Source organism: Dipodomys spectabilis, unplaced genomic scaffold (genome assembly GCF_019054845.1).
Source record: "Dipodomys spectabilis isolate Male_0828 unplaced genomic scaffold, ASM1905484v1 ptg000175l, whole genome shotgun sequence".
NCBI lineage: Eukaryota > Metazoa > Chordata > Mammalia > Rodentia > Heteromyidae > Dipodomys > Dipodomys spectabilis.
The window spans coordinates 8,370,057-8,382,499 of record NW_024870852.1 but is presented as its reverse complement, the minus strand read 5'-3'; the positions used below and the strand labels follow the sequence as shown (position 1 = coordinate 8,382,499).

General features: G+C 50.4%; 1 protein-coding gene across 2 annotated transcripts in view; it reads left to right on the top strand.

Moving 5' to 3' along the window:
* Positions 1 to 12,443, top strand: part of Sirpa (signal regulatory protein alpha) — a 38,185-nt gene that overhangs the window by 8,075 nt on the left and 17,667 nt on the right. For both annotated transcript variants that reach the window (XM_042694338.1, XM_042694337.1), the window contains exon 3: positions 7,590 to 7,946. In XM_042694338.1, the coding sequence (XP_042550272.1) occupies positions 7,590 to 7,946 (357 nt within the window). The remainder of the gene's footprint in view (positions 1 to 7,589; positions 7,947 to 12,443) is intronic.

The following is a 12,443-nucleotide window of genomic DNA, read 5'->3' as shown; positions in this document are numbered from 1 at the left end:
GCCTGGAAAGAGCTTTTACAGGCGGCTGAAAGCTCTATAAAAAGTCAGTGAGTAGTGTCAGCTCGGGGAAAATTCCCACCCAGAGACTGTCTGCTGCCGGCAGCCAGGGCTCAGAAACCTTGGCAAATGCCATTTAATAAATGTGTGTTGCTTTTAAGAGAACCTTTTTTCTCAGCTGGGGAAAATGTGTCCTTGGCAGCCCGAGAATGCGGAGGCCTGAGCTGGAGGAGACCCCGTCTAGGCAGAAGCAGCCGCACGGAAGGGTTCCAGACTCCTGCCTGGGAGCCTAGAGTGATTTCTACCCCGTAGGAAGGAGATGGTGACAGGTGTCTGGGCCTGGAGGCACTGTCCGGCCTGCCCATTGCCTCACGAGGGGGCGGCCGTGCAGCCTGGGGCCTGGCTCAGAGCAAGCCAGGACCTGGAGGTTCAGAGGAGGTATCCTCTGCCTCCTGGCCTCCCTCCTCATCTTTGCTTTAGGAGAGGTGGGAAGGAGGTCCTGAGGTTGCTGAGGCACCAAGCCAAGTGGATGTGGTGTTGGTGACCTCTGCACGCTCTCTCCCTGCCTCTTCTGGTCCCTGGAGGCCATTGCAGTACAAAGGGTGTTTACAGAACACATGCTTTTACAGTGCTTTTCCTGTCACCGCGCCAGCGGGCCACGCTGCTGCAAGCATTGCAGGTTCCATTAGAAGCCAGCTTTCTGCTCATCAGCACTGCCTGCTCTTCTGGCCTCCCGGCCTCCTGGCCTCCCGGCCTCCCGGCCTCCTGGCCTCCTGGCCTCCCTTCCCTCTGCTTGGCCATCCTGCCTCTTTTCTGCTTCACTTCTAAGTTGGAAGTTTTTTGTTTGTTTGTTTGTTTTGTTGTATTGTTTTCTCATCAGGAAAACCATCCATACTGTTTTCTCACTTTTGACAACCATTCGCCTCTTTTCTTCATCTCAAAAAGCCACCCTTTGTGTCTTTATAGAACTGAAGGTATGCGTTCCTACGTGCTGCCGTCAGTGCTCTGCCTTCCGCCTTGCTGCCCGTGTGCATGGCATTTGACACAGGCGGTCAAACTTTTGACATCTCAGCCAACTGAGGCAGAGAAGGGAAGCAGAGTGGTGGACAGTAGGCACAGGGGGGAGATGGAGTTGTACCTCGTTCCAAGGGGCCCAGTGCCCATCCCAACTGCAGTCCGTGAGTGATTTCTTCAGACTCCATGCTCACAATTAGAGTGCAAGCACCACAGGGGCAGGACACAGCCATCCTCAGCCCTGGCCCGGGGCGTGGCACATGGGGGGGCCAGTAATCCATCACTGACCACGTCCTCTACCCCTTGCGCCATCCATGGGGGCTCCTTCTCCCCTAGAAAAGGTCTTCACGTATTTTTCTTCATTCCTGTACTTCTTCAAAGCCCGAAGTACTCATGAAACAAAAAGACTTAAGAGAATACCTACTATAAGATGACAAGAAAATGTGTATTCTACCCCCAGTCTCCTTCCATGTGTGGAATACCACACATGACAGTGTCAGGGTTTCCATTCGAGGCCTCTTCTCCTGGACACACCATTGGACAGCCCTATCTGCAGAGATTTCTTGAGCAGTACTCAGTAGCAGTTGCAGGGGGGGGGCGGGGGTGGGGGTGGGGGTGGGGGCCGCGGCGGAGGGGCGGGAGAACAGGACGATGGGACAGCCTTGAACAAAACAAATGGAATCCTTGGTGAGGGAGATTCAGTCAAACCCTGTGGCTCAGCCATGCTCTGGTGGCTCACACCTGTAATCCCAACTACTCAGGAGGCTGAGATGTGAGGATCACAGTTCAAAGCCAGCCTGGGCAAAAAAGTCCGTGAGACTCTTATCTCCAATTAACCACCGGAAAACTGCAAGTGGTACTGTGGCTCAAGGTGGTAGAGCACTAGCCTTAAGCAAAAGTGCTCAAGGACAGCACCCAGGCCCTGAGTTCTAGCCCCATGATTGACAATAACAAAAAACTCGCTCTCACCTTGCATGAGTAACATACGGTAGTGTGTGTGTGTGTGTGTGTGTGTGTGTGTGTGTGCTTTTCTTTTTGTTTCTACTTTTGAGTCCTTGAGATTGAATGAAGGGCCTTGCACATACTTGGTGAGTGTTCTCCCACTCGGCTATACAATTCACGACAGCCCAGGATAATGATCGTCTAATATAGAAAATCTGAAAAATGCCCAGAATAGAAAGAAAAAAAAGGAAAGAATAATCTTACCAGTGTTTTGTTTGTTTCTGGTGCTAGTACTGGGGCTTGAATTCAGAGCCTCATATCCTTGCCAGGCATTTTTTGCCCAAGTCTGGTATTTTACCACTTGCCACAGCTCCACATCCTGTGTTTTGGTGGTTAATTGGAGATAAGAATCGCATAGAATTTCCTGCTCAGGCTGGTTTCAAACCATGATCTTTAGATCTCAGCCTCCTGAGTAACTAGGATTACAGGTGTGAGCTACCAATGCCTGGCCTTCTCATCTGTTTTAGATTCAGAATCCAAAGAGCTTTTGATAGTACTTGCAGTTGTTCATAACTAGTTTTATTTTGTTTTACAAAGTCACTTTGAAAGCAGTTTATCTTTTCTCTTTCACAACTAATGCAAATTGACAACAGAAAACAAAATCCTGAGTAAATCTACCACTCAAAAGTAACCACGTGGTCAGGTGCTAGTGGCTCATGCCTGTAATCCTAGCTACTTAGGAGGTTGAAATCTCAGGATTGCAGTTCAAAGCCAGCCCTGGCTGTGAGACTCTCATCTCCAATAAACTACTCAGAAAAAGCCAGAAGTGATGCTGTGACTCAGTGGTAGAGCAGTAGCCTCCAGCATAATGAGGTTTAGGGACTGGGCCCAGGCCCTGAGTTCAAGCCCCAGGACCAGCACAGACAAAAAAGTAATCACAGATAATCCTTACTGTCTTTTGCACCACTAAAACTAGAAGCTTGGGTTTTATTGACTCTGTCACTGGACAACGCTGAACTTGAATGTATTTTCATTGTAACTCTCTACCACCATTTTAATGACCTTGGACAGAGTCAACCAGTCTCCTTCTTGAATAGTAGAGGTTCTCAGTTTTCTTTTTTTTTTTTAACCCCCCCCCCAGACTCTTATCTCAGTTTCCATTTTTTAAATAAGAATAATCTTAAGTGAGTGAAGCACAATGTTTGCACATATCCTTAGCTATCTGAAGGTATGTTTTTTACATTGTTTTTATTGGCTCGTATTTTAACTAAGATACGGTGAAGCGTTGATTGCAGTTATCTTTGATGATATTATATGAGATTATTATTTTGTTTTTCTACTTTTTTGTTTCCTCTAAATGCTTTGCAGGGAATGGTTTTATTTGCATAACCACCATGTTATTTAAAATTCTGCCATGAAAAACATGCACAGTCCCAAGGTTTTTGTGGTAATGGCTTTTTATATCTGTCCCTAATTTCCCATATGGGATAAGCTGTCATTCCCTTAACCATTCTGTCACTTTAACAACCTTTGGGTTGTTTTTGTCCTTTTCCATGCTCTTGTTTTAGAGGTGATGCACTCTGAGATCAGGTCCTTGTGACCCTGCCCAGCAAGGGGCTGGTGAGCAACTCCATTTGTTTTCTTTCTTATATAATGTCCCCCCCCCCCCCCCCCCCCCGCCCCCATCCAGACCAGGCCACACCCACTCAGGCCAGGCCACACCCACCCAGGCCAGGCCACACCCACCCAGGCTAGGTCACACCTGCGGGTCAGTTCTCTGCTCTGCCAGGCCAGCCAGGGAGAGCTGCATCAGCACCAATGACCCTAGGGCTGGACCCCAGGAACAGTGTGTGTGTGTTTGTGTGTGTGTGCATGTGAGTGTGCATGCGTGCGTGTGTGCGGGTTTGTGCCACTGCCAATACTAAGGCTTGAAATCAAGGCCTTGGCTTTTCTGCTCAAAGCTAGTACTCTACCTCTTGAGCCACAGCTCCACTTCTGGTTTTTTGCTGGTTCATTGGAGCTAAGAATCTCACATACTTTCCTGCCTGGATTGAATTCAAATTATCATCTTAGATCTCAGCCTCCTGAGTAGCTAGAATTGTAAGCATGAGCTCCTAGGCACCTGGCTCAAGGAGTGATTTTCTTTTTTCTTTTTTCAACCTAGTTCCCAGAACAGAACCTGTAGAGAGAAATAAAAGACAGCAAGAAAAGGAAAGAAAAAGCACTCTTGGAAAAAACACACACACACATACCCAGATTAAAATAATATTTGGCACTTACGTCGCACTTTTAAAATTCTTCAAACGCTTTATAAACACTAGCTAATTAATTAAACTTCCTAAATCTGGCTTGTAGTTGGTGGAGAGCTTGAGAGGAGCTATAAAAAAAATTAAAAAAAAAGAAAGAGGGGGAGCTAGCCCTACCCAACTCCAGATTTTATTGTCGCCTGCCTGGGGTGTGATGACGGGCCTCTGGCTGCACAAGAATAGCCCTGCTCCAACTTGCAGCCTGCATGTGAGCTGGGAGCGTTCATACTCTGGATTCCGTAGCCCTCCTGAGCGCAGGGCTCCTCGCCGGCTGCTGACTCACCATCCCCAGCATGCAGTTATTGATAAGAATAATAATAACCAGGAGCCGGCTTCAGTACCAGTATGAGCTCCATTGAACCAAGGAAGGCAGAGACTCTCAGAGGACCTGCCAGGGTCACAGACCGCAGCAAGTCTCCACCAGGGTGTTTGCTCAGCGCGTGTTAGTGGAGGACCTACTGTGTGCCCGGTGCTATGCTAGGCTGAAGGCTGGAAATAGTCCCTGAGGACCCACCAGAGTAGTTAGGGGTGGGGGATTAGAACAATGGAGAAAAGTCTATGTATATAATAGAGCTATGTCACCGTAATAGGGCTAGGAACTCCAGAACTCCCACTTAACCTCATGGCTGTGGGAGGCACATGCATGTACCTACTTTATAGATGGTGGAATGGGGGTCCAGGAAGTAAGGGTTGAGCTGGTTTAGGGGAGCCTGCGGTTACCCTACTGTCTCCCCTGATCCAGTGGGACCCATGGAATGATCCTGACTTCCTGTTGATGTCCCCAGATAGTTTTCTGCCCTCATGGGCCCAGGTGGGCCATGTACTCCTTCATGCACCTGACCTGCAACTTTACCCTCTGGGTGGGTTGATGCTGCTGGCTGAGCCCCTGCCCTCCAGATGCTCTCTAGTCCCCTATCTCCACCCCCCCAGGGTGGGCTATAAAAATCCAGCCTCCAGGGAGCCCTGGCTGGGAGGTAGAAGGAGGTAGGACAGTGGGAAGAAGGAGTGAGAGCAGAAAGATCCTGTGACCACCCTAACACAGGGAACTCGCCCCCTCCAGTGGGAGCAGTCCATGGGCTGGTGGACACCCTTCCAGGGACTCTTCCCCCATCCTTCCTTCTAAGGAGCAGATGGACAAGGTCACATTGGGGATGGGTGAGGAGGCCAGCTGGGGACCCAGGCTGCCACACCTGCTGCTGTCTTCCTCATTCTCCCTGCCCCCGTCCAGGCTCCCTCTGACTCTGTATTAAGCTCTGTGCATGTGACTAGCCCTTCCAACCCTGGTTTCCACACCAGCCAACTGTAGAGCAAAAGTGCAGTTAGCATTTGTGCTGAGTAGCTACACACTTCTCCAGCCACTGTTCCCTAAATGATCAGGATGAGGACTTTTGTGTCAGGTGTTACATTAGGTGTCCCGTGTAATGATATTCTGGGTAACGATGGGCCACATCTGTAGTAGTAGACACCACCAGCCCAGGTATGCAGTAGAGCGGACCGTCTGGGATTGTGTAGGCACGCTGCAGTGCACGCACGATGATAAAACTGCCTAATGACCATCTCAGTCATTGAGCAGTACATGACTGAGTTATCAAGAGGTGACATATTGCAGAAGTGAAAATGGAGATAGATTATATGCACGTACTGCATTTTATATTAGGGACTTAAGTTCGCTTATACTTGGGTTTCTAGGAGAGATCCTGAAACAAACCACTCCCCATTCCTGCCGTAAGTACTGAGGGGTAAATAAGGGACTCCAAGGCTTTAGGATCTATCCTTTCTTACCACCTCCCATCTCTTCCAGGCAAGTTCCTTTGGGCGTCTATAGCATGGCTCCGATCACCCCCGTTCTGCCCCATTATCTTCCTGGATCTTTTCTTGCCTTCACCCGCTAGTCACTCTACCTGGGGGTCCCTGTTTCATGAACCCAGTGGTTCCCTATGGTGCTCAGGAGCCTACTCACAGGTGACTTCCAAGACTCCTGTCAGCTGCCCAGCATGGAGACCTTGATGGGGTCCTTGTACAAGTCCCCAAAATACAAGCTGGCCCAAGAGGCGTCAATGAGGGATTATGGGGTGAAGTTTGAGCATCAGCCCCCTCCTGTGTAATCTCTGTATGGAGGGACTTACATACATGACCTTGTTTTCTTTCCAGAACAAGGCAGAAGGCAGGGGGCCCTCAAATGGATATTCTAGAACACCCACAAATAGAATCTCCACATGGATGTTTCACTCATTTGAGAAAAAGAAACAAGGACTCAAACCAGATGGATAGACTAGGGTCACATGTGACCCAGGGGTGTGTCAAGCCAGGCCAGGTGACCTTCAGGGCCAGATGTGGCTTCTCAACACTCCCCAGCCTTGGCACTCAGTCCCTTCAGAGACAGGTGGACATGGACTAGTACTGAGTGGGCTCAGGTGAGGGCACTGAGGCTGAGCGCCATGAAAGACCCTGCCCAGACAAGGGCAGCACTTGGCCCCGGGTTCTTCTTATGGCCCCAGATGACAGCCATACACCACCCAGCACAGGCTCATGCCTATAGGGATTCTCCGACTCTAGTACCACTCCGGCTGCTGAGTACTAGCAGTTGTCCAGGCTGGAAACAGAATCTTTCCCCTTGTGGAGTCCTACCTCTATGCTTTCCCCTATATTCTCTCTACTGGGGGAACACCCAGCTTCTTCCTTCCTGGTAAATACAAATTTGAACCCCAGCTCAGAGGTGACTACTTTTGTGCTGGTACTGGGGTTTGAACTCAGTGTCTGTCCCTGAGCTGCTTTTTGCTCAAAGCTAGTTGCTCTACCACTTGGGCCACAGTGCCACTTCTGGCCTTTTCTGAGTACTTTTTTGGAGGTAAGAATCTCATGGACTTTTCTGCCTGGACTGGCTTTGAACCACTGTCCTCAGACCTCAGACTCCTGAATAGCTAGTGTTACAGGTGTGACCCACCAGAGCCTGGATAGAGGGCCCAGGCAAGCAGCTCACACTTGCCTGTGTGACTTAAAGTCAGCCCTTTTTTTTTTCAAATTTTTTATTCTGGTTATGTAATTCACAAATTGCACAGTATTGTGGGATAGTGATGCTTAGTTAAAGTCACAAACCTTCATGGGGCAAATTGTCTATCGTGGTCTGTAAAGTTTATGAGTCTGCACTTTGTGCCTCAGTTTCTGCATTCATTGTACATGTGTTCCAGGCCCAGATGGGGGCTTTACCGTCATCATGGGCAGTGTGCTGGGCTCACGTTCATCTCCTGGTTTGTGCTTGGATAGTAAATGTCAGGGTTGTGGAACCTCACAGGGTCCCGTCAGGATGAATGACTACTGTGTTTCCTCCAGGAACCGCTGCAGATGAGCTGCAGGTAATGCAGCCTGACAGGGCGGTGTCTGTCGCTGCTGGAGAGACGGCCATGCTGCGCTGCACTGTGACCTCCCTGCTCCCTGTGGGGCCCATCCAGTGGTTCAGGGGGAAAGGACCAAGACAGGAGTTGATCATCCATTTCAAAGAACCCCACAACCCACGCGTCACACCAGTTTCAGATTCCACACAGAGAGACAACATGGACTTTTCCATCCACATCAGGAACGTCACCCCAGCAGACGCGGGCACCTACTATTGTGTGAAGTTCCAGAAGACAGCCACTGAGGGGGACAAGGAGTTTAAGTCTGGACCAGGCACTGAGCTGTCTGTGAGTGGTGAGTACAGTGCGGCTTCTTTTGTCTCCAAAATGTGACAGTATGTGCAGAATAACGCCCTCAGTTCTGTGAGCAGCAGCCTAGAAGCAGGGGCAGTGCAGGGTGCTGGGCTGGTATTCATGCTCTGGTCCCCCCTCTGGGCCAGGGAGGCCCAGGTCTGCACAGGACCTGCTGAAGCATTCCACAGCTGGCCAGTGGGGACCTCTGTCCTCTGTTTTCCCTGCTCCACAGCTGGCCAGTGGGGGCATTTGGCCCTGGTCTTCCTGCTCCACAACTAAACCCCTTGCCCCCGAAGAAGAAAGACCAGATAGTGTGAGTGACTTCCCATCATAGGTCAGATGAGGCCTGCTGTCTCCAGGAAGCACTTCTCCTTGATGGCCCAAGTCTCTTTTCATGCCACAGCCCTGAGGACTTACTGTCTGCCAGGCTCTGCTCCAAACGCCATGGGGAAACAAGAAGCAGCCCAAGCTGGGCCTCTGCTACCTCTAAGCTGTGCCTGGTCCCTCCACTCCCAGGTCGTCTTCACTTGCAGCACTGAGGATACTCCTGGGTGCTCAGGTTCCCTGCTGAGGTCCACCCTGCTGGCAGGGGCTGGGAGGTTGGGCCTCTACCCTGGCTCTGTGTCCACACCCTGCATTAGGTACTTGCTCTCACAGGTGCTGAGGCTCTGAGCAGAGCTGGGTCATCCACCCAGGCTCACTTATCATATGGGTGACTTGGGGACCCAGGTAAGGCAGCAGAGATGCTCCCCTTAGGTTTCTTGTCAGGCTTGGGATCTTTTTACCTCCTGACCCTGTGATTGTCTGCACACATAGACCATCTACCACCCAGCCTAACCCCCTTTTCACAGGTGAGAGCCAAATCCCAGACATGGTCAGGATCAGAACTAGGATCAGAGTCCAAGCCATATTCACAGTAGATGCTAAACACCGTCTCAGAGGAGCGAGGCCCAGCAGGTGCTGACTAAAAACTTCATGAGCTGAACCACGGTTTCACCAGCCCTCTGCTCTGCGTGGTCTTCCCCAGGCTCAGAATACCTCTCCCAGGGAGACCCTGAGGCCCTCAGTGACTGGAGAAGCTACTCCACCTCCTCAGTCCACATAGAGATCCCCTGTCAGGACACAGAGAGCCACTCTATCATTGACACAATTACATTTAGCTCGGCACCCATGGCTCATGCCTGTAATCCTAGCTACTCAGGAGGCTGAGATCTGAGGATCACAGTTCAAAGCTAGCCCAGGCAGAAAGGTCTGAGAGACTCGTCAACTAATTACTAGGAAACTGAAAGTGGCAATATGGTTCAAAGTGGTAAGCACTAGCCTTGATCAAAAGAGCTCAGAGACAGCACCCAGGCCCTGAGTTCAAGCCCCATGAATAAACATAAAAAAAACACATAGCTGCATTGTACTCCCACATGTGAAAATGTCATAATGAACTGGGCAGTGTTCTGTGAGTGGATCCTTCAGTTGTCCCAACCTTGAGCTGTTGAAATTGTGTTATGGTGAAATGCTACTGCAAGAAGTCTGCCATGGCAAATATTAGGTTCATTTTCATTTACGTAGATATCGTTTCCCTCCTGTTATAAATGAAGCTTCCTTACTGAGCCAGATGCAGGGGAGATGGTTTCATCCTGATTTTGCCATGCCTGGGCAATTGTAGCCAGCAGGTGGCTCAGGTACGACTCAGCCTGCTGCCTCCTAGCCAGTGCTTCTTCCCTTTGGCCATATCCGGGCCTAAAGGGATAAGAAAAGGGAGGTGGAGGTGGCAGGGGGTGGCAGTGTGGTGTGCGCTGCAGCTTGTTGCAGCTCTTTCTCTAAGTAAGTCCTTCCATGCTTGCTTTCCGGAGTGTTCTGTGGATGCAGGGAACCTGCTGAAGGGCCAACCCGCAGAAAGTCCATCATCTAGTCTTATGGAGGGTCAGCATCTGTGGAGTCCAGTTCCTTCTCTGGAAGATGGTGATAGTCATGGCCCACATTCAGGGTCCTGTGAGGATGGAGAGGACATGGAGGTGTCAGGGTCATTGCTGGGCCTCTGAGGTTTAGAGGTCATGAGAGTCACGGCCTGATTGCTTAGTCCCACATCCCAGCCATTTGTCAGCTTGTGAACTGGGACAAGGTGCTGCACACAGTGGGCCTCTGTGTCCTCAGCTGGCCCTGATGCCCCTCCTCAAGCATGGGGACAGAAGGACGGAAGTGCTATTGGCATTTAGAATGCCTGGCTTGTAGGAAATGACCCATCTATGTGAGCTCTGATGGGCAGAGGCCACCTGACTTGGACAGGTCACTTTCCCTCTCTGGGCCTCAGGTGTCAGTGGGACAGGTGGGGTCGGTGATTCCCCACCTGACTCCTCACTGGAACCACCTGGGGACCTGAAGTAAAGCCCAGGCCCAGTTTGCACCCAGGGAGTTCAGCTGTACTTGTTCTGCTGTGGGGGTGGGTATCTGAACTTACTATTCCAGAAGAGTCTAAATGACAGCCAGGACTGAGAACCTCTGAGATCCACACGCATCCTGAGGTCAGAGGTGGGGTTTGTACCCTTTGGCAAGGCAAGAGACCCTTTTTCAGTGGCTCTTTCAGAATTGCACATGCTAGCCATAGCTCTCTGGGGTCCACAGAGTGAGAGCCCTGCTCAGGCCCAGGCTCAGGGTGGGATCTTCCCTCTATATTCTGTGTGTGAACAGGCTGTGGAGCCCAGAAAGCCCTCATTCTTCCCAGAGGACTCCCCACCCCTACCCCACCACCTCCACGAGCCGCAGTGACACAGGGTTCTTCCTGTCTGCGCACAGCCACTCTGGGGGAAATGCCTGAGCCCCTGTGTGTGCTTAGAAAGCGATTCTGCATACTTGGCTCCTAGAGGATTATCAATCCGTGGAGAGGGTCCTGATTGAGTTGTTTTTGCTCCTTCTAATTTTTTTTTTTCATAGCAGTTGCAGGAGCAGGATGGGGACAGGTCCTGGAATGTCTGGGCAGTTTTGTTGTGCCTCTGGCTGCCCAAAGAATGAATGTGTAGCCAGGCGTTGGTGGCTCACGCCTGTAATCTAGCTACTCAGGAGGCTGAGATCTGAGGATTACAGTTCAAAACCAGCTGTGGGCAGGAAAAGCCACAAGACTCCCAACAAACTACTCAAAAGGCTGGATGTGGCTCAAGTGGTAGAGCACTGGCCTTGAGCAAAATAAGCTTAGAGACAGTGTCCAGAACCCCGAGTTCAAGCCCCAGGACTGGCAAAAAAAAAAAAAATAGAATTAGAATGTGCAATCAGGTGTCCCTAATGAAGCACTGTCTAGATACCAGGCTCGGTGCCCTGATTAGTCCTTACTCAGCTTCCAAGACACAGGGGGCTTGTTGAAACCAATTTTTTTTAATAGAAGGCGGCACTGAGGCTGAGGCAGATAAGAACAGAGTAGGGTGGCCTGACCCACCTGCTCCCCACTACATGTCCAGGACCAGCCCCACCCCTATGTGACGCTTACCTTGTAAAGGTGCCCACACTCAGACTCCTCCCAAGGCTAGTGAGTGCACAACACAGCCAGTGGTGGGCTCTAAGAACTCCTGAAGCTGTACCCTCTTAGCATCTCTGGAGACTGGTTCCTGGATAGTGGAAGATTCCAGAATCCAAGGATGCTGGAACCCCTCATTGAAAGTGGCCCAGAATGTGCATTTAACCTATGGCATTTCTCCCTGTGCCTGAAACTCTCTAGAGTTGTAACATCCTATACTGTGTCAGTGCTGAGTAAATAGCTTATGTATACCATATTGTCTAGGGAATAATGACAAGAGAAAAGTCTGCACAGGTTCACTACAACTTCAAAGCCTTTCTGTCTGAAGTTGCTCAAATGCAAGAGCAATTTCACAACTCCTTATCCTTCCAAGGTCTTGTCTCAGCCGGCATCTTGGTAGCCTGACTTCCTCAAGTGTCAGCCTCCTCCTTGAACCCTGGGCCTGGGCACTGTCCCTGCGCTCTTCAGCTCAAGGCAAGCGCTCTACCCCTTGAGCCACAGCACCACTTATGGTTTTCTAGTGGTTTATTGGAGATAAGAGTCTCACGGACTTTCCTGCTCCGACTGGCTTTGAACCCCGATCCTCAGATCTCAGCCTCCTGAGTAAGCTAGGATTACAGGTGTGTGCCACCGGCGCGCGACTCCCTGGAAGTTTTTGATGGCTGCAAGGGAGCCAGTTAAATATTAACAAATAGGAATATGTCTGACATTTGCTGCCTGGCAGCTGTTATCAAAGATGCAGGGAATAATTAGCAATATGGAGACACCATTAGGACTGGTCTACCCAGCAAGCTACCCTCCTCTGATTTGGGATCAGGATTGTTTGTTGTTGTTGTTTGTTTGTTGTTTGGTCGTGGGGCTTGAACTCTGGGCTTGGGTGCTATCCGTGCGCTCTTCAGCTCAAGGCAAGCGCTCTACCGCTGCAGCACCACTTCCAGTTTTCTAGTGGCTTATTGGAGATGAGTCTCACGGACTTTCCTGCCTGGGCTGGCTTTGAAC